Below are 26,723 nucleotides of genomic sequence, written 5' to 3' on the forward strand. Positions count from 1 at the left end.
AAATGCCTTTTCGCATTTTGCACGACAAGAAGTGAAAAGCTGCCTGTGAGTGCCCTAGATTAGAATAGATGAGACTCGCATAATGCGCATGCACTGACCGTGTGCCAGCCCAGAATAAACAGTTCTCTTTCGAGCTTGAACGAACAATAGCACACACAATTATGCCAAAATGTGATTTTGTCTAGTATCTTCATAACATAAGAAAAGTCTATGGATGAAAAGAGTTGTGCTATGAGGCGCGTGTGAGATCCGCGTCTCGGCAACGGGTGCTCTTAAAGGGCCAGCAGCGAATAAAGCGTTCTTTCAGTAAAGTTAAAAGAACAAAGGGAAATTAGAAAATTACTCACTGATCTTGAGTAAAGAACTTTTGTAGCTTTAATAAGGATTATTATATATATAATTTATGATTCAGGCAGCGCAGACTGTTTGATAACTTTATTCAATTTCTGTACCTGTTAAGACAGGAAGGGCACAGGTAAATATGTTTTTTATTATGGGTTTATGTGGGGATTGTTTGAAGTTCACTTAATTTAAAAGCTGTTATATATTTTTTTTAAGCGTAATAATTTTTTAAAAAGTTGATGGCTTTCAATTGATGGAATCACTGTAATGTTGGTTTGGTTGATGGTTTATTGATCATTATAGGTGTTATCAATCATTTATTGTTGTTGTTGTTTTTAGTTTGAGTTGAGAAATAAACATTAATCTGTGTGTGCATTTTACTTTAGAACCAAGCAAGTTGGACTCATGAAACCATTTTATTATATCGGAGTCGCAAATCGCAATTGCAATATTGGCTCAATAATGGCAATATGACATTTTCCCAAATCGTGCAGCCCTACTAAGCATAGATTATAGATACCATCCCTTCGCTATGTTCTTTTCAATGTGAAGCGTTGCGTGCTGTGACTTGGTGTTGCTTCAAGTGCATCATTCTGCACACGGGATGCGCATGATTGCTTATAATACTTTGGGGAGACAAGGGGGCGTGGCCTAAGGGAATAGCACTCGTGATGTTAAGTGATGTTACCCCGCCATCGCTGATACAACCTTTAGCAGTCATGTTTTTGCTTCTTGAGAGAGAGAGAAAGTGTGTGTGTGTGTGTGTGTGTGTGAGCAATGGCGGTTCTAGGCGGGGGCCTGGGGGGGCCAGTGCCCCTGCGACAACAAGCTTGGACCCCCTTGTGGCCCCCTAAATGTGGAGTCAGTGTGAAATATTTTTTTGTAGTGTGTCACGCATTGAGCATGACAGTCACTCGTTTCAGTCTTTTGTCTCACACTCCCGTCACACATTGTATTTCTCATGCGGAAAAACTATTAATAATATATTTAATATACGCAATTTCTCTGGCCGCGCCGCTCTCACGTGAGAATCAAGCGCGTCTCGCCTGGAGTTCAGCAGTCGACCCTGCTACGCATCAGCCAATCAAAAAAAGAGAAGTGCTACTACATTGGTTGTTAGTTTTATCTACAGTTACAAAAATCGGTATATACATTGTACTCCTCAAGCCGTACAACTTTCTAATACATAGTCATTAGCTCGGACCAAGAGGAAGTCAGATATTTTGGTCTGAATATGGTGAGCCTCTCTCTGAGCCTACGTCCCTGTATGGCAAGCCCTTTTAACATTTAAAAGCTAAGTTTGCCTGTCCGGAATTAACATTGTAGATATCAACAACGTCTTTCTGTCTAGTCGTTACACTTTGGATAGTTTGTATTATCATTTGAGATATCTGTAACATAATTGTGACTAGTCGAAATGACAGAGTATGGCAAGCCGCTTTAACATTTAATCATGAAAGGGCCAAAGCCTTCGGCACCGCCACCCGGGTGCCTTTAGGTAACTAAAGGAACCGGGGTTGCGGTGCCTCCGGCTTGGGCCCGCCATCGCTGCTCGCAGCTATATTTAGGGCCCAAGCCCTGAAAGGGCGAAGGCCCTATTGTTTTCCTTGCGATTATTTTTCTTCTCTATTATTATTATAATAATTATTATTTTACTACCTTTTGGGCACTTTTGGGGCCCTTAACGTGCTCGAAAACTCTTGAAACTTTGCACACGGGTCAGAACCCGCGGCCATCAGAGCCGGGCTGAAGCTGGTACCTGGGCGTGGCAGGGGGGCTCGTCAGCGCCCCCTGGAACGGGGTCCGAACACTCGGTCCATAACTCAAACACGCTTGCATGTAATAATATGAAACTCGGTACACATGTTGATCTCATCGTTTCATCTATACCTCGCGCTCTTACTTTTTACCCCAGCCCAACAGGAAGTCGGCTATTGAGGTTTGTTTGTAAAACGCTCGCAATGGTATTTGAAATACTCCTCCTAGAGCTTTGATCCACATTCGACGAAACTCGGTCAGCGTGAAGTCAAGACATTGAGGATGAAAGTTTGCGAGGGGATTTTTGATATCTCGAACGGTTTGTCCGTGGCGAGGAAACGAAATCATGGCGAGAAACGTGAAACAGGAAGTGTGTTATAACTTCAGCATACATTAACTGATCTTGATGAAACTTCAGCAGTGTGCTCGCTGTAAGAGGACGATCACATGGATGTGACTATTGTGAGTAAAAGTTATAGCGCCACCAACTGGCAGCAGGAAGTGTGTCACTTTCAAAATGCTTTGAAATCACCCTTTTATTTTTACCCGATTTGCTTCAAACTTCATCTGTATAATGTAAACATACGGCAGATGTAGACCTGTGAATGGATTCTTGATATCTTTGAAACTGTTGCCGTGGCGACGCATCAAACTTTGCCCTTCTTTTAGGATGCTTTTAGGATGCTTTTGAGACCCTTAGCATGCTTCAAATTGCATGAAACTCGACAGACACATCACATTTATTAGCCAGTAGACATGTGCAAAGTTGCAGAAACGGGCGTGGTGAGGGCTCAGTAGCGCCACCTTTTGACAAAAGTGGGGTGGTTAGTTTTAACTAGAGTTACAAAAATTGGTATGTATATTGTACTCCTCGAGCCGGACAACTTTCTAATTGACACTTATTAGCTAGGACCCACAGAAACTCAGATATTTTTGTTTGAATATGGCCACTCTGAGCCTTTGGCTGGCTGGCTGGCTGTCTGTGTGTGTGTGTGTGTGCAGGGGGAGGGGGCTTAACCATTTCACTGCTGTGTGTATGACCTGCATAAAGAAAATACATTTCTCAAGCCTGGTATTTTTTAAATAAGTTTTTATTTTTATTTTTTATAAGTAAAGGCATATAACTAGTTTAATTGTAGTGAATTGACAATAGTTTTATATAATTAGTTTATTAATCAGATTAACTTGGTCAATAAACTTGGTCTGAAAATTTGGTCCATAAATCAAACACACTTGCATGTAATAATATGAAACTTGGTACACATATAGATCTCATCGTTTCATATATACTTCACACTCTTACTTTTTACCCCAGCCCAACAGGAAGTTGGCTATTTAGGGTTGTGTTTAAAACACATGCAATGTAATTTAAATTATTGCTCCTAGAGCACTGAACCAAATTCGACGAAACTCGATCAGCGTGAAGTCAAGACATTAAGGATGAAAAAGTGCCACGGGATTTTTGATATCTCGAACGGTTTGGCCGTGGCGAGGAAACGAAATTATGGCGAGAAACATGGAACAGGATGTGTGTTATAACTTCAGCATACATTAACTGATCTTGACGAAACTTCAGCAGTGTTTTCGCTGTAAGAGACCGATCACATGGATGTGACTATTGTGAGTCAAAGTTATAGCGCCACCAACTGGCAGCAGGAAGTGTGTCACTTTCAAAATGCCGTGGCAACGAAACAAACTTTAACATTATTTTTTGATGCTTTTGGGACTCTTAGCTTGCTTGAAATTGCTTGAAACTCAACAGATACATCACATTTATTAGCCAATAGACATGTGCAACTATGGCAAAAGATTAAAGTAATGTCAAAAAAGTAAACACTAAAAGCCTCATATCTTCTAAAAATGTAATTATACATCATTTGTTTCTAAATTAAATTATACAAATATTATAACTTCCCCAATTTTTCCTTTTTTTTCATTTAAGAATTGTGTTTACGTTCAAAAACAGCCAGAATTGTTGTAAAATTCATAAAAAAATAATAATCTGAGTCATACGTAGTGCTATACTGCCCTCTTGTGTTCAATATCAGGTAGGCCTATTGTGTATATTCCCACCGGTTAATCAACGTGTGACTCCGCTGGGACTTGGGAGCTTTTAAATCGCTTACTTAAAACCGAAAGTCAAAATACGGATGTCCGCACAAGACATTAATGGTGTGGAGTAGAGCGAGCATTTTAAATAAATTCCTATTAAGTAGGATTGAACTAAACAGAAAGAATGTTCACTCTGTTCTGCTGGTTCCTCGCTGGTGGATCATATGATTACTTTGTCATAATCTATGACAAAAATGCTATTATAAACCATATTAATAATAGATAATACACATTGCTCTTATTTTTGAAAAATACATTCATGAAAAACAAGATAACAAAAATCATTAAAAAAAAATATAGCCATGGCTGCTATAAAGCAACATATAATTGAAAGGCAATTAATAATCTGTCATTACGTCACTGCATTATGATATTACGGCTCCAATACGGTGCAGCACAAAGCACTTATGTGCATCCCGAGTGGAGAATGATGTGCTTGAAGCCACATGAAGTTACAGCGCATTGAGTCCGTATTGAAAAGTTCAAAGCACAAAGGAAATACATATTTATGAACAGTGTATTATACATTATCTATCTATGCAATAGTTTATTGAGCCTTTTCTTTTAAAGGTTTTAAATTTCAGTTACTGTGTGCGCGTGAAGAACAATTATAGTGCTCTGACTCTAGTGTTGTGATCTAACCGACAGCGTCCGACACCCGGTAGAAAGTAACACGATTAAGTTACAGCAATAAAGTCCAGCAAGAAAAAGTTTCTTCATTCGAAAATATAGACCTTTAGACCTTTATCTTAAAGATCCAGTATAATAGGATTAACATTGAATCATTGAAGATCGTTTCATCATTGACTGTAACCGAATGTGACGTGCTGTTTGAATGCTGAATGGAGAATGACTGACAGGCGCAGAGAGGGAAAAGTTTGTGTTCTTGAATTTAATGACTTAAATATTAATTTCTATATCACATAATAGCTTCAGAACACTAATAATACAGTACACAAAAACTTTATGGTACTTTAGAAAGTTTTTGTGCCTTTGTGCCTAACAGAATAGTATATGCACAATATAGAATTTGAATCAGCCTCGTCAAAGATGGCAGTGTCAGAGCCGATACCGATCCTGAGTATCTAATCGGCGCACTTCTTTTCAACAGTCAAATTGAAATTGAAATTGCTTGAAACTCAACAGATACATCACATTTATTAGCCAGTAGACGTGCAAAGTTTCAGAAACGGGCAATGTGCAAGGACTAAATAGCGCCACCTTTTGACAAAAGTGGGGTTGTTAGTTTTATCTACAGTTACAAAAATCGGTATATACATTGTACTCCTCAAGCCGGACAACTTTCTAATACATAGTCATTAGCTCGGACCAAGAGGAAGTCAGATATTTTGGTTTGAATATGGTGAGCCTCTCTCTGAGCCTACGTCCCTGTATGGCAAGCCCTTTTAACATTTAAAAGCTAAGTTTGCCTGTCCGGAATTAACATTGTAGATATCAACAACGTCTTTCTGTCTATTCGTAATTACATTTTGGATAGTTTGTATTATCATTTAAGACATCTGTAACATAATTGTGACTAGTCGAAATGACAGAGTATGGCAAGCCGTTTTAACATTTAATCATAAAAGGGCCAAAGCCTTCGGCACCGCTACCCGGGTGCCTTTAGGTAACTAAAGGAACCGGGGTTGCGGTGCCACCGGCTTGGGCCCGCCATCGCTGCTCGCAGCTATATTTTTTTTTTGTTTTTTTTATGTTATCTGAACCACAAATTATTAGGGCCCAAGCCCTGAAAGGGCGAAGGCCCTATTGTTTTCCTAAGGATTATTAGGGCCCAAGCCCTGAAAGGGCGAAGGCCCTATTGTTTTCCTTAGGATTATTATTATTATTATTATTATTATTATTATTATTTATACGACTATTCGGGCACTTTTGGGGCCCTTAACATGCTCAAAAACTCTTGAAACTTAGCACACGGGTCAGAACCCGCGGCCATCAGGGCCGGGCTGAAGATGGTACCCGGGCGTGGCAGGGGGGCTAGACAGCGCCCCCTGGAACGGGGTCCGAAAACTTGGTCCATAAATCAAACACGCTTGCATGTAATAATATGAAACTCGGTGCACATATAGATCTCATCGTTCATATATACCTCATACTATTACTTTTTACCCCAGCCCAACAGGAAGTCGGTTACTTAGGGTTGTTCATAAAACACTCGCAATGGAATTTGAAGTACTACTCCTAGAGAATTCAAACACACGGCACGAAACTCGGTCAGCATGAAGTCAAGGCATTGACGATGAAAGTTTGCGAGGGGATTTTTGATATCTCGAACGGTTTGGCCATGGCGAGGAAACGAAATTATGGCGAGAAACGTGAAACAGGAAGTGTGTTATAACTTCAGCATACATTAACTGATCTTGATGAAACTTCAGCAGTATGTTCGCTGTAAGAGGACGATCACATGGATGTGACTATTGTGAGTCAGAGTTATAGCGCCACCAACTGGTAGCAGGAAGTGTGTCACTTTCAAAATGCTTTGAACTCACCCTTTTATTTTTACCCGATGTGCTTCAAACTTAATCTGTATAATGTAAATACATAGCAGAAGAAGACCTGTGAATGGATTCTTGATATCTTTGATACTGTTGCCGTGGCAACGCATCAAACTTTAAAATTCTTTTTTTTTTATGATTTTGAGACTCTTAGCGGCTTTTGGGGCCCTTAACGGGTTTGAAAACTCTTGAAACTTTGCACACAGGTCAGATCCCACAGCCATCAGAGCCGGGCTGAAGATGGTACCTGGGTGTGGCAGGGGGGCTAGACAGCGCCCCCTGGAACGGGGTCCGAACACTTGGTTCATAAATCAAACACGCTTGCATGTAATAATATGAAACTCGGTACACATGTTGATCTCATCGTTTCATCTATACCTCACGCTCTTACTTTTTACCCCAGCCAAACAGGAAGTCGGCTATTGAGGTTTGTTTGTAAAACGCTCGCAATGGAATGTGCAATACTCCTCCTAGAGAATTCAAACACACGGCACGAAACTCGGTCAGCATGAAGTCAAGGCATTGAGGATGAAAGTTTGCGAGGGGATTTTTGATATCTCGAACGGTTTGGCCGTGGCGAGGAAACAAAATTATGGCGAGAAACGTGAAACAGGAAGTGTGTTATAACTTCAGCATAGATTAACTGATCTTGATGAAACTTCAGCAGTGTGTTCGCTGTAAGAGGACGATCACATGGATGTGACTATTGTGAGTCAGAGTTATAGCGCCACCAACTGGCAGCAGGAAGTGTGTCACTTTCAAACTGCTTTGATATCACCCTCTTATTTTTAACCGATTTGCTTCAAACTTCATCTGTATAATGTAAAAATACAGCAGATGTAGACCTGTGAATGGATTCTTGATATCTTTGATACTGTTGCTGTGGCAACAAATCAAACTTTAACATTCTTTTTTGATACTTTTGGGACTCTTAGCATGCTTGAAATTGCTTGAAATAGATAGATACAGATAGCTCGACAGATACATCACATTTATTAGCCAGTAGGCATGTGCAACTTTGGCAAAAGATTAAAGTAATGTCAAAAAAGTAAACAGTAAACACTAAAAGCCTCATATCTTCTAAAAATGTAATTATACATCATTTGTTTCTAAATTAAATTATACAAATATTATAATTAAACCAGTTTTTCCCTTTTTTCATTTAAGAATTATGTTTACGTTCAAAAACAGCCAGAATGGTTTTAAAATTCAGAAGAAGAAAAAATAATCTGAGTCATACGTAGTGCTATACTGCCCTCTTGTGTTCAATATTAGTTAGGCCTATTGTGTATATTCCCACCGGTTAATCAACGTGTGACTCCGCTGGGACTCGGGAACTTTTAAATCGCTTACTTAAAACCGAAAGTCAAAATACAGATATCCGCACAAGACATTAATGTTGTGGAGTAGAGCGAGCATTTTAAATAAATTCCTATTAAGTAGGATTGAACTAAACAGAATGAACGTTCACTCTGTTCTGCTGGTTCCTCGCTGTTGGCGCGCACAGTTATGAATGCTTGTGCAGCCATGAGTTTTAGTTTAATTTTAAAATTAGCTCAATTTCGGGATTTGTATTATTTGAATTTATTTTTAAAAAACACAATGTTGAGTTTTATTGTAACACTGTTTAATCGCGCCCACGGTTATATTTTGTATATTATATATAATTATAATGTATTTCTGTATAAAATAATACTACAATAAAAAACACATTTGTGACCGAACTGATCCAGCAAAATTAGTCACAGTGACCCAAATTTAAAAATTGAGATTTTGATATTAATGGAAAGAGGACACTGTAAGCTTTCAAATGATACCTTGGTCATACCTTGAATGGTTGTAACGATATACAGATTTGAATTCTGGTCGTCCTTTTTTTCCAATTGAAAACCTAAGAAAATCGCTTTTAAAGTTTTTTTGCCCGTTTTTTTTTTTTTTTTTTTTTGATATCTTTCAAAATCCATAGCATTTTAAGGGATAAACTATTTATTTTATATAGCTTAATTTGACCAAATAGATTAACATATAAATGCAATTTAACGAGGCTGAAACTCAACTTATTTTTAATTTTTTTGAAATAAATAATTAAAAAGTCACTTTTACAAAAATGTTCTAAAATCAGAAAGATTAAAGAGGAGTCAGAGAGAAATTCAGTTTTCATACGGATTAGCCCACATAAGCAGAGAGCAGTCTGTTTTCTTTCATTTTGAATGGTTGTGTTTAAAAGTAGACATTTCAATATATATGTCTGTGAGGATACCTTATACGCTGACTTTCGGTTCATGAGACAAGCTTCAGTTCACGTGCCGCGCGTCTCCGCGTCGTGATTAGGCCTAGCCTATTGTCTGCAATTTATTTCTTATTATTAAATCCTAGTAATTGGTTGATGAAACATTGATTTAAATTAAGATAATTATTTTAAAACGAAATTTACTTTAAAGAAAGGCTTTGTGCTTGCATGTTTAAGCTATGTGAAAGTTTTAGTGCTGCTTCCAGAGAACGGTCACGTTCGGATTGTTTTTCCTCATAAATGCGAACACGGAAAATAAAATAAAGATTTTATGTTCTGGAGAGAGTCAACTCTTCTTCATCCGGTGAGTATTACTTTTGGTTTGTGCAGTGTGGTTCACATAGGCCAATTTATTAAAATATTTAATTATCTGGGAATTGGATGCTGAAATTGCCCAATTTTTTAAAAAAATTGTAATTTAAGTTTTGTGGTGCAAGTCTACGTATTTTATAATGTTAACTTCAAATAATACTAATAGTAATTTAAAGATGTTGTAGCTAGCATTGGGTCTGGACGTGAAGGATAACTTCGGGAGTTGAAGGGACGTGTCGGTGTCGTGATTCTGTTTTCTCACACCGCGACACAGGTTCGTGGATCTGAGTGTCGCGATCGTTACAGCCTTACATAGGCTATATTCTTCTTGCAGATAAATATACTCACGCAGTTTAGGTTAGAAGCCTCCAGTGAGTTCAACGTTTCAGGGGATACCCGGGAAATGCTCAGAGGTGACGAGGGGAGTTGAGAAGAGCAATGTTTATTTCAGCGAATTTAAAGCTTTGACAACTTTAATCGTTATTTAAATACCTTTACTCAATTATCTCGACTACGAAACCCTGTGAGATTATTTTTGAATGTCTGTTCTTTGAAATTAGCAAAAAAAAAATTTTTTTTTTTTTTTTGTTATTTCATGGTTTTTCCACATAATCGGCCCATATCTTAAAATGGAAGGTTGCAACTTCCGACTCATTTCGCCAGAGCGGATCACATTTGATTTTCATTTTTTAAACAATGTAATGTGTAACCTAAAAATAAACAGATTATTTGATAAATGGTATATTTAAATCTCCATATTGTAGCCTAATATCTGCAGGGCAGCCTAGTCTTAATAAATGTATGCTTCATTTTTCATTAGTAAATTTGATCAATAAATTCAATAATTTAGAATAATAAGACACTATAGGGCTGTTACCCTAGGTAAGGCTGATCAAATTAAATCGGTTACACAATAATGTTACGAGATTGGTTTAACAGGAGTCAATTAAAAATCGCTGTAAAGAACGATACTTTTAAACATAACCCTAAATCACCATAAGGTGTCGCCAGATGACCCTCTTAATGAACGAGTCATGGATTCAAAATGCTGAATCATTCAGTAATGAGAAAACACATTGCTTTGAGATGCGCGATGGGTCGCTGTGATCTTTGTTTAACTATTTTCTCTGCTGAAACAGAAAAAAGTCAATATTGCATCTAAAAAGTCAATATTGCATCTAAAATGTAAGTGACTTGACTTGTGTGTGTGACTATGTTTGTTGTAGTGATAAGAGTTGCATCCTTGTTAAAGTTTAAGGCCTTGTGTTTTTGGATATATATCTTTCTTTCTTTTTTTTTCTTTTTTTACAAAATATGCATATAACCCATATATTTTAGATTTATTATTTGCTTTAAATTAAATTAAGATTGTATTTTTGGTAATTGAACCTGAATGAATTTAAAAATGAATGTGCTATATTTCAGATCATATATTTGTTTTTCTTAAAATTTGAACTAACTTTATTCTCAGCTGAATTATAAATATTTTATTTCTGTATGAATTAAAAACATTTGATTTTTCTTTTTTAATCAATGTAGAATGTGTAACTGAAATATAAACAGATTAGGGCTCTGTTCGAGGACAAGTAACTAAAACCAATGCGACATGATGAATGTTTGTTTCCCCAGCCTGGTCTCATTGTTAATACGTAGGTATTTTACGTTTTTGCAAAGATAAAAAACGTACTTTTTAGTACGTTTGGATAGGTGCTGAAACGTATAATATAGACGTATCTGCAACATTTAAACGTAACATTATTACGTTTTTACAGCTACAAAACGTAAACTATTTACGTATATTCTATATCATAAAGATATCTGTATAATTTCCCTTTTTACCATTTTATACATAAATGTAAGATCCCGTAACCCTAATCCCAAACCTAAACATACCCATTTTATACTTAATATAAAAAAAGGATAAAACGTAACGGACAGGTGTTGGGAAAGGGTAGTTTTAATAACAATATAACATTAAAATATATTTTGAGCCACCAATCCTACCCCTAAACCTAACGTTACCCATAACAATTCCTTAAAACTACGTAACAAACTACAATTATTAAGAAAAACATAACTAACAGACAAGTATAATCACAATAATTTATTTATTGCAAAAATGTCAAAACCGATACCAAAAGCCGTTCACATGATGAAGCGTTGCAGTCGCAGTCTTCTCTCTGTCTCTGGCAGTATTGTAATAGTTTTGTATGAAGTACAGAGCAGAAATTAAATAATGAAAATGTTAATCCGGCTTCGGTTCGCGCTTCTCCATTTCAAAATTCAAATGAACTAAACTAACCAACCGGCACAGTCCTTCATGTCGCAAACTGTGACGAAGCAGGGAAGAGCCAATGAACGTTTGATATCACTGCCGTAAAACATGACGTATCGCTTCTCAAGGGCGCAATTTTTGAATTTGAATTCATCAGCGCGGGGTTTGACATGTACGGTGACGGTCGCTGCTGAGGAGAGATCACGACTGGATAAGAGGCTGAATTAGGAGTTGTTTCTTACAAACAACTATGGATTCTAAAGATTTGGATTACATCAAACTAATCAAATTGATGTCTTTTGTGATTTTTTGTTGTGTTTTATAGGAGAAAACGCTTTATGTGTCTCAAGGTAAATAAACTATTACAAAATGGTTGAATGAGTAGCTAACGTTAAAGACTGTATTTTTAAGGTTTTATAGTGTATTGTTTAACAACATGTAGGCGAAACGAGCAAAATGTTCATATGAGTATTATATCAATAAATGCGACTGAAAACTTCATTAATAAGACAGTGGAATGCAACAGAGTCAAAACATAATGCTGCTACGATATTAATATGCATAAATTGTGATACGTACATTGTGTACGTCGGTGGATTTGTTCATACGTAAATAAATTACGTTTTTGTGCTGTCAATACGTAAATATTTTACGTTTTAGTACTGTAAATACGTCAGTATTATACGTTTCTGCGCATATAAAACGTAATTATATATACGTATGATAGAACGACACTTTACGTATAAATACATACGTATTCTCATGAGATCACGTTGGTTTCCCAAACCATCTCAGAGTAACAGCTTACTTTTCTTTCTTACTATATTCTTTCTTACTATAAACTGTGCTGTAGAGCTTGCATCAGTCAAAGCAGGGTTACATTTTGCATGTCGTGCACAATAAACCTAAAGGCACCAGGGTGGCGGTGCCACCGGCTTCATATATATATATGTATATATACAGTATATATATATATATATATATATATATATACAGTATATATATATATATATATATATATATATATAGCTGTGATCCGCGATGAAGGGCCAAAGCCAATGGCATGGCCACCCTGGTGCTTTTAGGTAACTAAGGAACCGGGGTTGCGGTGCCACCGGCTTGGGCCCTTCATCGCTGCTCGCAGCTATATTTATTATTATTATTTATACGACTATTTGGGCACTTTTGGGGCCCTTAACATGCTCAAAAACTCTTGAAACTTTGCACACGGGTCAGAATCCGCGGCCATCAGGGCTGGGCTGAAGATGGTACCCGGGCGTGGCAGGGTGGCTAGACAGCGCCCCCTGGAACGGGGTCCGAAAACTTGGTCCATAAATCAAACACGCTTGCATGTAATAATATGAAACTCGGTGCACATATAGATCTCATCGTTCATATATACCTCAAACTATTACTTTTTACCCCAGCCCAACAGGAAGTCGGTTATTTAGGGTTGTTCATAAAACACTCGCAATGGAATTTGAAGTACTCCTCCTAGAGAATTCAAACACACGGCACGAAACTCGGTCAGCATGAAGTCAAGGCATTGAGGATGAAAGTTTGCGAGGGGATTTTTGATATCTCGAACGGTTTGGCCGTGGCGAGGAAACGAAATTATGGCGAGAATCGTGAAACAGGTAGTGTGTCAGAACTTCAGCATACATTAACTGATCTTGATGAAACTTCAGCAGTTTGTTTGCTGTAAGAGGACGATCACATGGATGTGAATATTGTGAGTCAAAGTTATAGCGCCACCAACTGGCAGCAGGAAGTGTGTCACTTTCAAAATGCTTTGAAATCACCCTCTTATTTTTACCCGATTTGCTTCAAACTTAATCTGTATAATGTAAATACATAGCAGATGAAGACCTGTGAATGGATTCTTGATATCTTTGATACTGTTGCCGTGGCAACGCATCAAACTTTAAAATTCTTTTTTTTGATGATTTTGAGACTCTTAGCGGCTTTTGGGGCCCTTAACGGGTTTGAAAACTCTTGAAACTTTGCACACAGGTCAGATCCCACAGCCATCAGAGCCGGGCTGAAGATGGTACCTGGGTGTGGCAGGGGGGCTAGACAGCGCCCCCTGGAACGGGGTCCGAACACTTGGTCCATAAATCAAACACGCTTGAATGTAATAATATGAAACTCGGTACACATGTTGATCTCATCGTTTCATCTATACCTCGTGCTTTTACTTTTTACCCCAGCCCAACAGGAAGTCGGCTATTGAGGTTTGTTTGTAAAACGCTCGCAGTGGAATGTGCAATACTCCTCCTAGAGAATTCAAACACACGGCACGAAACTCGGTCAGCATGAAGTCAAGGCATTGAGGATGAAAGTTTGCGAGGGGATTTTTTAAATCTCGAACGGTTTGGCCGTGGCGAGGAAACGAAATTATGGCGAGAAACGTGAAACAGGAAGTGTGTTATAACTTCAGCATACATTAACTGATCTTGATGAAACTTCAGCAGTGTGTTCGCTGTAAGAGGACGATCACATGGATGTGACTATTGTGAGTCAAAGTTATAGCGCCACCAACTGGCAGCAGGAAGTGTGTCACTTTCAAAATGCTTTGAAATCACCCTTTTATTTTTACCCGATTTGCTTCAAACTTAATCTGTATAATGTAAATATACGGCAGATGTAGACCTGTGAATGGATTCTTGATATCTTTTAAACTGTTGCCTTGGCAACGCATCAAACTTTACCATTCTTTTAGGATGCTTTTGACACCCTTAGCATGCTTCAAATCGCATGAAACTCGACAGACACATCACATTTATTAGCCAGTAGACATGTGCAAAGTTTCAGAAACGGGCGTGGTGAGGGCTCAGTAGCACCACCTTTTGACGAAAGTGGGGTTGTTAGTTTTAACTAGAGTTACAAAAATCGGTATGTATATTGTACTCCTCGAGCCGGACAACTTTCTAATTGACACTCATTAGCTAGGACCCACAGAAAGTCAGATATCTTTGTTTGAATGTAGAGAAAATCTTAGAATTTTGCCAGTCTCTCAGTGTCTCTCTGTGTGAGTGAGAGGAGGGGCGCCTGTCAGGTTAATTTTAACCCTTTATTTGCTGTGTGCGACTTCTCTGGCATTTTCGGGGGCCTTAACATCCTCTAAAACTCTTGAAACTTTGCACACGGGTCAGAACCCATGGCCATCAGGGCCGGGCTGAAGCTGGTCATCGGGCGTGGCAGGGCGGCTCGACAGCGCCCCCTGGACTGGGATTCGAACATTTGTCCATAAATCAAACACACTTGCGTGAATTAATATGAAACTCGGTACAATTATAGATCACATCAGGCCAAACAACTTTCGTCCTCTAAGTTTTACGACAATTAAAATGGAAGTTGAGAATTATGGGTTGTTTGAATAGTTGTCCTAGGAGAAATACATCAAATTACAACGCATGTGTTTACCAATCACAACCAAACTCGGTGTGCAAGAAGTCAAGACATTGAGGATGAAAGTTTGTGAGGGGATTTTTGATATCTCAAACGGTTTGGCCGTGGCGAGGAAACGAAATTATGGCGAGAAACGTGAAACAGGAAGTGTGTTATAACTTCAGCATACATTAACATATCTTGATGAAACTTCATCAGTGTGTTCGCTGTAAGAGGACGATCACATGGATGTGACTATTTCGAGTCAAAGTTATAGCGCCACCAACTGGCAGCAGGAAGTGTGTCACTTTCAAAATGCTTTGAAATCAACCTCTTATTTTTACCCGATTTGCTTCAAACTTCATCTGTATAATGTAAATACATGGCAGATGAAGACCTGTGAATGGATTCTTGATATCTTTGATACTGTTGCCGTGGCAACGCATCAAACTTTAAAATTCTTTTTTTTTTTGATGATTTTGAGACTCTTAATGGCTTTTGAGGCCCTTAACGGGTTTGAAAACTCTTGAAACTTTGCACACAGGTCATATACCACAGCCATCAGGCCCGGGCTGAAGATGGTACCTAGGCGTGGCAGGGGGGCTAGACAGCGCCCCCTGGAACGGGGTCCGAAAACTTGGTCCATAAATCAAACACGCTTGCATGTAATAATATGAATGAAAAACTTCATCTGTATAATGTAAACAGATGAAAACGTCATCTGTATAATGATGAAAAACAGATGAAAAACTTCATCTGTATAATGTAAACATACGGTAGATGTAGACCTGTGAATGGATTCTTGATATCTTTTAAACTGTTGCCGTGGCAAAGCTTCAAACTTTGAAATTATTTTAGGATGCTTTTGAGACTCTTAGCATGCTTGAAATTGCATGAAACTCAACAGACACATCACATTTATTAGCCAGTAGACATGTGCAAAGTTTCAGAAACGGGCATGGTGCAGGGACTAAATAGCGCCACCTTTTGACAAAAGTGGGGTTGTTATTTTTATCTACAGTTACAAAAATCGTTATATACATTGTACTCCTCAAGCCAGACAACTTTCTAATTCATAGTCATTAGCTCAGACCAAGAGGAAGTCAGATATTTTGGTTTGAATATGGTGAGACTCTCTCTGAGCCTACGTCCGTGTATGGCAAGCCCTTTTAACATTTAAAAGCTAAGTTTGCCTATCCGCAAATTAACATTGTAGATATCAACAATGTCTTTCTGTCTAGTCGTAATTACATTTTGGATAGTTTGTATTATCATTTAAGATATCTGTAACATAATTGTGACTAGTCAAAATGACAGACTATGGCAAGCCGTTTTAACATTTAATCATGAAAGGGCCAAAGCCTTCGGCACCGCCACCCCGGTGCCTTTGGGTAACTAAAGGAGCCGGGGTTGCGGTGCCACCGGCTTGGGCCCGCCATCGCTGCTCGCAGCTATATTTTATTATTATTATTTGAATGATTATATCTCATTGTATTGTTCTGGTTCATGGTATTATAAAAATGTAAATGAATAAGACATGCCAAATCATGTTCATAACGACAAAACATCTGTAGATATCAACATAATCACACAAAAATAACAACAGGGATTACATTCCACTTCTCTTTATTCCAGTTTCTCTCTTTCTGCTAGTTAAACCATGTGGTGAGATGGAGGCAGTACTAATTTGGTAAAAACTGTGTTCTTTAAAGTTCATAGTAATTATTCTGACTTGAAGCCTCATGGTGTGAATGAAACATCAAATCGAATAGAACAACTTCTGTGAAATGTATGATACTGGATATCAAGGGTGAAACTTTTGATAATGTAGACAGACAGAAATTCCATGTCAGTCATGTGTGGATGAAATATAAATATTAATTGGGCATTTAAAAGCTTGTTAGACATTTAAAACATGAAAAGTCAAAAGTGCAATAAGCAAACAATGCTTCATGGCTTCCAGAAATAAAAGTATTCTTGATTCAAACAGAATCAGTAAGAAAAAAGGACAATAAAATTGATAAAATGAGTAAAAAGTTTAATCAATAAATACAATAAGTAAAAGTGAAAAAGAAAGATCTCTCTCTTTGCTGACTTCTAAAAAGCAACGCATCTCGAGAGAAGAAAAGAAAAGTGTACATGAAAGTGTATAATGCATTTGACTGGAAGAGTAGTAGTGGATGATAAACAAGATGGTGATGAAAAACAATGGAGTTAAAAATTAATCTCGGATTCATGTCTCTTTGAAGTGTTAAGCATTTAATTAAATTTGCTTGATGCAATGTGCATAAAATTCAAATATTGAAAAATTGATCAAACAAGTTTAAAAAGGAGAATTTCATTTGATTACATTTTAGATGGAGTTGGAATATGCAGAAAGAAAAGAATTAGGCTGAAAGGTCCATTGCTTTAGCATATTCAGGTAATGCATCATGTTTTTGAAAAGTAACTTCATAAAGTAACTAATTACTTTTGAAAATAAGTAAACAGTAAAGTAACTAGATTACTTTCTTGGAAAAGTAATCAGTAACTAATTACTATTTCCAAGTAACTTGACCAACACTGATTAGCACAATCAGTACATTCTATTGTGCTAATCAGTCTAGTATTGGCATCATGTACTCCACAGCAACTACTAATATGGTCACAATTCAACAGCACTGAGAGAAGCATTGAATGACTGAACTATTCTGGTTTTGTCCATTTGCTTTTTGGTTTGTTACTACATTGGATATTTGTCTAACTAAATGCCTTCATAATAGTTGATTAAACAAATATTCCAACCATGGCACGGTTTAAAAATAAAAAGTTGCAGTGTAAGGTCCAACTTTCAACAAGCCACTGCCCAAGAAAGGATTTGAAGATACAGGACAAAAATTCATCAACACTGAAGATAAACCTGCTTCAAATCTTCACAGATGAGGAACAAAGGAACTGAGTGTATAAAGCAGTTTTATTAAGTCACACATCTTACAGCCAGTACTGAATAACGTCACGGACAAGGAGACAAAGTCACTGACAAGGAGACGTGTAGGTCGTCTCAAACGAATCACCTGAAAAAGGAACATGCAATTAATCAGATCATGTTCAATAGTGAATTCAGCCAGATCAGTTAATGATTGGGATGAAAGAGTACTTGTCTGATAGTAGTCGTAAACATTGATGACTGCTGGCTTGATATTCTTCACTGCAAAAACCTGTTTCAGCTGCAGAGTGTAACTCATGGGGACGCCTTTGGGAACCTGCGAGACAGAATGGATGAATGAGAAAAATGGCAGCTAGTGAATATACCAAGTGTACGGTCTTACTTCTTTCAGATACACTAGGACACGATCATCTTCAGCATCAACCCGTTCCACTAGCGGGGCAAACGACTGGGGTGGAGATCCCAGCTGGTAAAAAGAGATCATTCACAAACAGTTACAGCAGAAGGAGCTTCAAGCATCTTAGGACTTACTAAATCTTAAACATACGAACCGGTGATGTATCTGCTGTGAAGCCCGACAGGAGCTTAATGTCAACTAGAACCATGTTAGTGCTTGCTTTTACACCGTTGTATCTGAATGACGTGATGTGGAATAAAGAAATTTAGGTCAAAAGAATCAATGCTGGATCCTTCAAGAAGTCAAACAAGAGCTGATTTCAGGACACAAAGCCAAAACGGTTCTTACTTCACCGTGAAGTTCAACATAAGATTGGCACCAAGAGGTCGGCAGTCTCCAGTCACCTTTGCTTCAACAGTCAGTGTCTTGGAGTCTTTAACGGGGGTCGGGATGTTGTAGAAACACGCAACCTACAGTATGAGCGCAAGGCAGACAAGTCTAATCAGATTGATGCGCACAAAAGAAACAGAAATAGAGGGGGTTAAGACTCATACCTGCACAGACAAACAAGTGGATCCTGATGCTTTAACACTATATTTTCCAGGAACGTTCTTCAGCTGCTTCTCCTGATACAGCAGCCTGTTGTCCCGGTTCACATTGAAGCTATAAGAGTCTCCTCCTACTACTGAGGACTGTATGGTTACAGTGCTGGTGCCGTCCAAGCTGAACACTTGAGCAGCGTACACTGACAGAGCTTGAAGAGCCACCACTGTGTCCTAAAAACAAGCACAAGATTAAAAACTTCTCATAATTTATTGCCCACGTTTGGTAGTCAGAGGCACCTGGGTGGACGAGAAGCCTCCATAGGGATTCTGCTGGGTCACGAGCCAATTGACAATGCGGTTAGCATAGCCCAGATCAGCCGTTGTGAGGGGTTGAACAGCGAGAACCGCTAGCAGGACGTAAGAGCTGATCTCCACCGCCAGAGTATCACCAGATGTCGTCTGAGACCAATGGATCTTCGTGCCTTAGGATGAGAGAAAGTTGATGACGAAGAACTTCAACAAACAAGAGGCTGATAAATCTTACCTTCAGAAATGGCAAGGTTGTTCAAGGTTGTTAGAAGCTGTGATCGAGTGGTGGTCTCTCCAGCCAGACTGAAGGTGTAGGTCAGCAGAGCTGTGGCGTAAGTGTTTCCCAGGTTCCCAACAACGGGCCTCAAGCATGCCAGAGCGTTGGTAATGACAGGATCCTGAAAAGCAAAGCAGATATCAGACAACAGCCAGAAGACCATTTGCAAGGAGCTCATAAAACTACTGGAGAGATTTTTACTGTGGCAGGAACTCCTAGTTCAAGCAGCGATGCAACAACGTAGGCAGTCATGGTCACGTTATCACCAACTCCACCCTAAAACACCAGCACATAGATTAAAAATAATCTTGACTGGTTTATGGTTAAGGTATATTTGACAACACATGTACCTTCATGTCATTGTGGTACAAAGTTCCCTGTTGCACGAGACAACCGTTTGAACCCTGCTGGCTTATTAGCCAATCCTTTGCACTCTGAAGGACATTCGGATCAATGAAGATGAAACGCTTCGCTAGACCAAAAGACCTCATGACAAAGGCGGTTAACCTGGTTGAAGGAATTCAGTTTAACAAACCATTTGACAAAAGGTTACACATCTAGAGTAACAGCATGAAACTCACCATGTATTGGATGCATCATAACCAAATGTGCTGTATGAACCATCACTGTGCCTGTAGTTTAGTTGTCCTTGGTATCCTGTTCAAAAATAAAATGAGGGGTATGAAGTGTATAACGGAGTCTTAACGGCTTCGAATGGAGTCAGACCAAGTCATCAAATTTTAGTATTCAACACTTATTTTTTAAACGGATCTCCTTGCCCATACCATTCTGAAGGTAGCCAATGGCAGTTGCTCGGATGGCTGTGGTGAGTTGGCCCGTGACTTCCAGGTACAGCAGGACGTAAATATTTGGAGCAAGAATGATCATATTCTGTTCTCCACAGCCAGATGGCATCTGCAATAACCCATCTAGATTCTTCAGTGCACGACCCATTATGTCCCCTACAAGGATGTAAATCATAAAATCCCAAATCAGAACAAGTATTCTGCCAAACATTTGTGGCAGTTTTTGGTCCATAAAATGTTTTACCAAGAACTGAAACTGAGCATCTGGCTGATCCCTGAACCACATTTGTTGGAAACGTCAGAGTCACATCTTCAGAAAGAACTTTTCCTGCAGACCAAACAGAATGGATCAGCATTGAGTGCTAATGTTTGGCTATACAGGAAGGTATTGGGGAATCATTAAGTGCGAACAAACCCTTTGGACACAGTAACCAGCTCTGGGTGTTTGTCCTTTCAACTCCTTCAGGCTGTAAATGAAACACCACATCAGTAAAGCAGCATGGGCTTCATGACTAGACTCCAGAAGGCTGGTAACCCTTACCAGGACAAGCAGACTTCGAGTGACTACATCAATGCGTCCTCTTGTCGGCACAGTCACGACCTCAGTGCCACATCGAGTCTGGGATGGTTCAGCTGAAGCATTGACAGTCACATTGACGGCACCTGCAGCGACAGACAGAAAGTGAGAAAAAATAAAACTTTAAATTTGGTAACAGACTGTTCAAACTGACCGAGAACAGACACAGAGAGAGCCCATTTGAAGGTCTTTCTCCCATTGGCACAAATACAGGATGAATATGGATCAGAATACGGTTTAAGAGTGAAGTTCATGGATGAAGCTGGAGTTACTTTAACCTGTCAATGAAAACAGAGCACATAGAGCAAAGATACATGACCTTCTATACAGAGCCATTACAGTATATAAAGAAACCATGACAGACCATGATGCAATTGGACTGATAGCTGAAGATAGTGGCCTTCAGATCAAAAGACTCTCCACGGATGATTGAGTACGGCAGGGAGAGCTCCAGGAAGAAGGGCTGGAAGACTGTCAGCAGAGCAGGAGGAGCCAGACCAAAACCTTTTGAGGACAGGCAGAACGCCTCCGTCTCCCATGTGGTGATGGTGTCAGGAACAGTGAGGGGAACTCGTGTGGATCCAGTTGCGCTGAAGAAAAGGACAACTATAAATGAAGGGGACAGGAGAAGCAAAATATGTGGCAAAGTAGTTTGATGGAACAAAGGTTTTACGAACCCCACTTGAGCAAGCTGCCAAATCCAGGTTTCTGGAAAGTAAGTCCTGACGGTTACATCAGAAGAGGAAGTGTCACCTCCAACACTTGCTACTTCTGGAGCCATTCCAGCCATAGCCATAGGTTGACGATAATGCTCTACTGAAAGAAACCAGCAATTTTACTACAAACGGTCCTAGTGTCTGCAGAATAACCAGGGTTCATACAGTGTCAAGTGTTCATGTTAGGCCAGTTGTAGAAAGAAATGTTGATTAGTTGTGACTTTACATGGTGTATAGTCATCTTATTAAATGTGCCGTTTACAATGCAAAAGATTAAAGTTTTTCCAAATGGTTTGCAGTTTCACCTCACAGAAGCTACCAACTAAAATAAACCTAAGGGATCCATCAAGTCAAGTGGCAATTTGAGAGCAAGAAACAGACATACCATAATGGAAGTTACGATAATAATTCAGGCCTCTGTACAGCACACACTGAGGGACTCTGATAGGCAAATTTGTGGCAACTTTCATCCCCATGCTCTGTCAGAGCAAGAGAAAAACATTTGAAGATTAAGGTGATTTGAGTAAACAGGACAATGGACAGTTTTATACCTTGAAGGTTTCGTAGGCTTGGTCTGTAGGAACGGCTCGACGGGGTCGAACATTTAGGCACTCCTGTTCATCCTCAACTTCATATGGATATACAGATAGTGATCGAATTGGGAGCAAGTTGAACACCTGAGAACATGAAGAAAGAGTAATTATTTTAGTGGCACATCTGATTAGAAAGCCACTTGTTAAGTTCTAAAAAGGTGTACCATCTGGACCAATTCATTATATTAAATGAATAATCCAGCAAACTCTTGCCCAAAGGTCCAACACATCCTCCAAAACTAACATCCCAAATGAAGCTAACGGTTATAGGACTGCAAATTTCCTCTGGGTCATAAGGCTTATCAGAGGAGAAATATACCCTTTAGATTCCATAATCTTCATCCCCCATTTGTTAACTTAAATTTTGCTTAAGGTGTTTCAGAAATCATGATTCTTATATAAATGAGTCACAATCAAATCATGTGTTCAATAGCCTGCCTAGAACAAAGGATCGTAATGAATTCCCTCCAAAGGGAACAAAGAGGGTGATATCTTCACATCAGGATTTCTCAGAAAGGGACTATGAAGTTCCTATTTCAAAGCGTGAAGATGCCAAACCAGAGGTTAAGGACCCCAAAACTTGTGCCAGGCTGTGGCCTTCTCTCATTCAAAGATTCTGACTCCCACTGGTTCAGTCTCTTAAAACAAAGATCAACTGGAGCCTCAAATTGCACAAGGACAGTTATTCATATGGGCAAGATATTAACGTGTTCATGGGACAAAGGGATCAATTTCCAAATATTAAATTAGCACATCAAGTTAATTATATTAACTAATCCAAATATTCAGAAGTAATATTTTTTGTAAGCAAATTTGCTACAAAAGAAATCTTATTTAGGCACAGGGTACCATTTCAGCACTCAGACGTCTTCCTGGTTCCATGATCCGGATGCTCTGATCTACAGCACTGATGCCACACAGAGATCCTGCTCGAGCAGAAACAGTCAAAACATTCTCCTCAGCAGGAACAGCCTTAGCAGGAGAGAACTGTAGAGACACCTGGAACAAGAACAAACACCTTGTAGGACATGTGCACTGGGTTTTTTTATTTGTGAGGAATGGTGACATCATACCTGGTTTTGGAAACACGTTTCTGTGTCAAATGATGCACTACCAACAACCACATTCTCACTTGGCAGAATGCAGTAGACCAGAATCTGCACTACTGGAGCCATATCGACACTGACAGACAGTTGGAACGACACCGAGCCGCTCATGACTGTAGAAGCTGTCGCTGTGACTGTCTGAAATCCATGGAGAACATTCACTCCTCTGGACATGACCTAAGATAAATGAGTGCATAAAGTTGAACAAACTGACAATGGGGAAATTAAAAATAAATTTAAGTTCAATCACCATATAGACGATGTCAGTGCTGTAGTCACCAGCCTCTCCAACAAAAGAATACTTTACAGTCACTGGAACAACAGCACCACATTTGAGCGGCTGTTGGAGCTTCACTATTTTCAGTTCACTAAATGATGGGTTGTCAGGAGAAGCAGATTGGAGAAGCTGAATAACCCTTGAATCTGTAGTGAAGTATGGCGATTTGTAACCATAAACAACCTCTGGAGTCACACTTGCCTGGGGAATGAAAGGAATTAGTTTCATGCAAGAGATTGGGAGAAGTCCACATTTCACAAAACAGAGCAAATCATACCACAAGATTAAGAGCAGCTTTAGGAAGATTGGCAGTGTTGAGTGAGAATGTGGCCAGTCCTTTCTGGTTTGTGGTCAGATTCTGCAGCAGTTTATTGGGCCAGCTGTTGCCATCCAGGAGATAAACCACTTTGTTTGCAATTGGAGTACCATTGAAACGAGACACCGATATCTGTTGGGAATGATCAAGGTTAAGAAATGTGAAGGCTTCTGCAACAAGGAAAATACATTTACTTGCCTTTCCATTAATCATTGATCCTGCTTCAAAGTAATCTGGGAGGTCCACTAACATGACTTTGCCAACTTCAAACGTAATGGACACTGTTGCAGATTTTGACATCACTACATCTGGGGGGTGGGGTGGAGAGTGTTGGAGGGATACAATAAGTAAAATAAAAACTTTAAATTTCCATGGGTTCGGCTTAAATTGCCAATAGCTCACCTGTTCCCACCTCAGTGACGTTCACATTTACAAGAAAGGTATCTTGCATATTAGTTTCAAATTTAGTGTTGAAAAACACGGATGCATCAATGGTAAGGGATGCACAGCCAGTGTCATTCATCTGGTAGCAGAACAAAGGAGAAAAATCACATTTAAGTCAAGAAGTCAAGCACAAGCAAAAGAAAAACCTTCCACTTTAAGACAAGAGCCAAACCTTCGCAGTTTTATTCAGGCAACGACGGGTCAAATCAGGAACCCCAACATATGGATACGGCTCACGGCACACTTCCACCAATGCTTGACCAAGCACAGGTTGGCCATATGTGTATCTGAGAAACATCATAAGCAACAAGATAAAGAACGGACCAACCAAATGACAAGAAAATAAAGCTTAACTTACTTGGCACAAGCCTCAACTTTCAGTCCCTCATCTCCAACACTGTACGTCTGTGGTGTGTTTACGGTCACATCAAACTTGGGCAAAACTTAACCAGAAACCAAATGACTTGGATCAAGACCTCAGATCTGTCATTGAACTGCTTCACAATTTATACACAAAGACTTACCATATTTTTTCACCTCAAAAACATGGGAGATTGTTCGTTCACCAATAAAAGCCTTCAGTGTGTACATGCCCATCCGAGCCTCTGGGTTTAACTCATGAGAAAGCTGCAATATCCAACCCACTGAGGAAATGTTGGTCCACTGACCAATCCGGTTATTATTATTGTCCTAAAAAAAACAATCAGCTCAGAGGAAAAAAAACACAAATAAAGGAAAATATAAAAAGCTGCATTGGCTCCATTCAAATTCTCACCTCCACCACCACTAGATTGTACTGAAAGACAAAGACAGGAATATTAAACAAAAAACTTTTTAAAGTAAAAAACACTGATGCCTGAAAATGTGCAAAATAGTGCACATAAAATAATCTGCATTAAATTTGCAGTTTTTTTATGGCTAGAAAACTCAATATGCTGAAACATCTGAGCCTACCATCTGATCAAAAGGCACAAATCTGGTATCCATAGTGACAACTCTGAAGTTCACTGCAAAGACACCAATAAACTACATCAATGCACTTGAAGATGATCAAAACTTGTAGCGTCTTGGACTTGAAGATGATCAAAACTTGTAGCGTCTTGGACTTTCTACACCTCTAAACAAAGGGACATTCACAGCTCACCAGTTTGTCCTGGATTGTAGATGGGTTTGTCTGTTTGGATGAAGGTCAAAGGCAAGTAACGTCTGAACATGACTTTCCTCTCTTCAGACGCTCTGAACACCTTCCCTTGAACATCTACCTTTAGCTTCTGCACCAAATCTCCATCTACTCGAGGAGCCTGTGGAGAAACTCAGAAATTCATGTGGAGATACCAAACTAGACCAACAAAATAAACAAATGCACAAATGTCATGACAGACCTGGAAGCTGAAACAGCGGTGAAACGACGTTGACGAAGCCCGCTGCATGAGTTGAGTTGTCTTGTTTTTCTCATCAATCAGAGACACTGTAATTGTGAGATTCTCTTGGGGTTTCAGAACAGTAATGCATAATTTGGCATCAGAGCCAGACTCAATCAGTGCAGGGAACGTCACCATGAATAACCTGTGGAAAAACATAAAGGGTATAGTTTCAGAAACCACAAGACATCCATTTTATCACTGGATAGTATCAAATGAAGAGTAGTGCTCTTTTGCAATGCTTCAATAAGTCCACAAAGCTTATTGTCACCATCTATAAAGTTGAGTTAATCTAGGGTGACCATATTTTGATTACCAAAAACCAGGACACTCGGCCTGGCAAACAGATGGGCCTACTCAAATGATACTTGAAGTTTACTCAAAGATACCTTATTAATTTCAATACATTTAAAGTAGGTTATGCCTCCTCTTTATGGATAGAAAACTGTTATATTGTTATATGAAAATTAGACATGTCCTGGGAAAACAGGACAGTTGGTCACCCTAGTTAATCCCCACGTAACAGTACTTACGGCCCTGGTTTCTGTCCATCAACAGCAAAGAGAAAAAGGGCTAAAATGAACCCTTTCCAAAAACTAGTCTCCCTCACAGCCATGAGGAAAAATCATCCAAGACCAAACCCAAATCAAAAGTGTTTTTTCAGCGGACTTCTCTTGTGATATTCTACCACTGTTTATAGTGGCTGCTTCTCTCAATCATCTGCACTGAAGGCAAGGGATATTTAAACTCTCAATTGTCAGAGAACACATTCGTTTAGTTAATTTAATTGATTAACCATCACCTGGAATTAATTTAGTCTGCTAATTAGGAGTTCTATCTGGTATTGATTCAGGCCCCGTTTTCACGATGGGAAAACACAGATATTTCTCTGCGTTTTGCCCTCTCGTTTACACGAAAACCTCGTTTTTATCACAGAAAACGACCTAAGACTTCTGCACAGTACTGTGTATATATATGTATATGAATGTGAATATATCTAAATGTTTGTTACAGTCCTGTG

At 39.1% G+C, this 26,723-nt stretch overlaps 1 protein-coding gene across 2 annotated transcripts; it reads right to left on the reverse strand.

The window, feature by feature from the left end:
- Positions 1-17,927: 17,927 nt before the first annotated feature.
- LOC120490205 (alpha-2-macroglobulin-like) lies at positions 17,928-26,427 on the reverse strand. 2 transcript variants are annotated; one of them, XM_089128163.1, is made up of 34 exons: positions 26,236-26,427; positions 25,664-25,847; positions 25,426-25,582; positions 25,236-25,288; positions 25,057-25,077; positions 24,806-24,971; positions 24,640-24,724; positions 24,454-24,568; positions 24,240-24,360; positions 24,036-24,145; positions 23,799-23,969; positions 23,495-23,722; positions 23,212-23,421; positions 22,988-23,137; positions 22,097-22,222; positions 21,931-22,024; positions 21,507-21,642; positions 21,194-21,419; positions 20,984-21,107; positions 20,794-20,915; positions 20,668-20,719; positions 20,497-20,580; positions 20,232-20,408; positions 20,028-20,103; positions 19,797-19,953; positions 19,648-19,722; positions 19,405-19,567; positions 19,158-19,342; positions 18,870-19,091; positions 18,664-18,785; positions 18,470-18,551; positions 18,301-18,384; positions 18,129-18,234; positions 17,928-18,045 (listed from the first exon to the last, which is right to left on the reverse strand). In XM_089128163.1, the coding sequence occupies exons 1-34, from the start codon at positions 26,316-26,318 to the stop codon at positions 18,005-18,007; spliced, it is 4,308 nt and encodes a 1,435-aa protein (XP_088984289.1). In that variant the 5' UTR covers positions 26,319-26,427; the 3' UTR covers positions 17,928-18,004. The 2 variants fall into 2 exon arrangements, with proteins under 2 accessions (XP_088984289.1, XP_039543581.2); XM_039687647.2 differs by having other exon boundaries at positions 21,507-21,645.
- Positions 26,428-26,723: the final 296 nt, after the last annotated feature.

This window comes from Pimephales promelas, chromosome 3 (assembly GCF_988280905.1).
Source record: "Pimephales promelas chromosome 3, fPimPro1.hap1.1, whole genome shotgun sequence".
In the NCBI taxonomy this organism is placed as follows: Eukaryota; Metazoa; Chordata; class Actinopteri; order Cypriniformes; family Leuciscidae; genus Pimephales; species Pimephales promelas.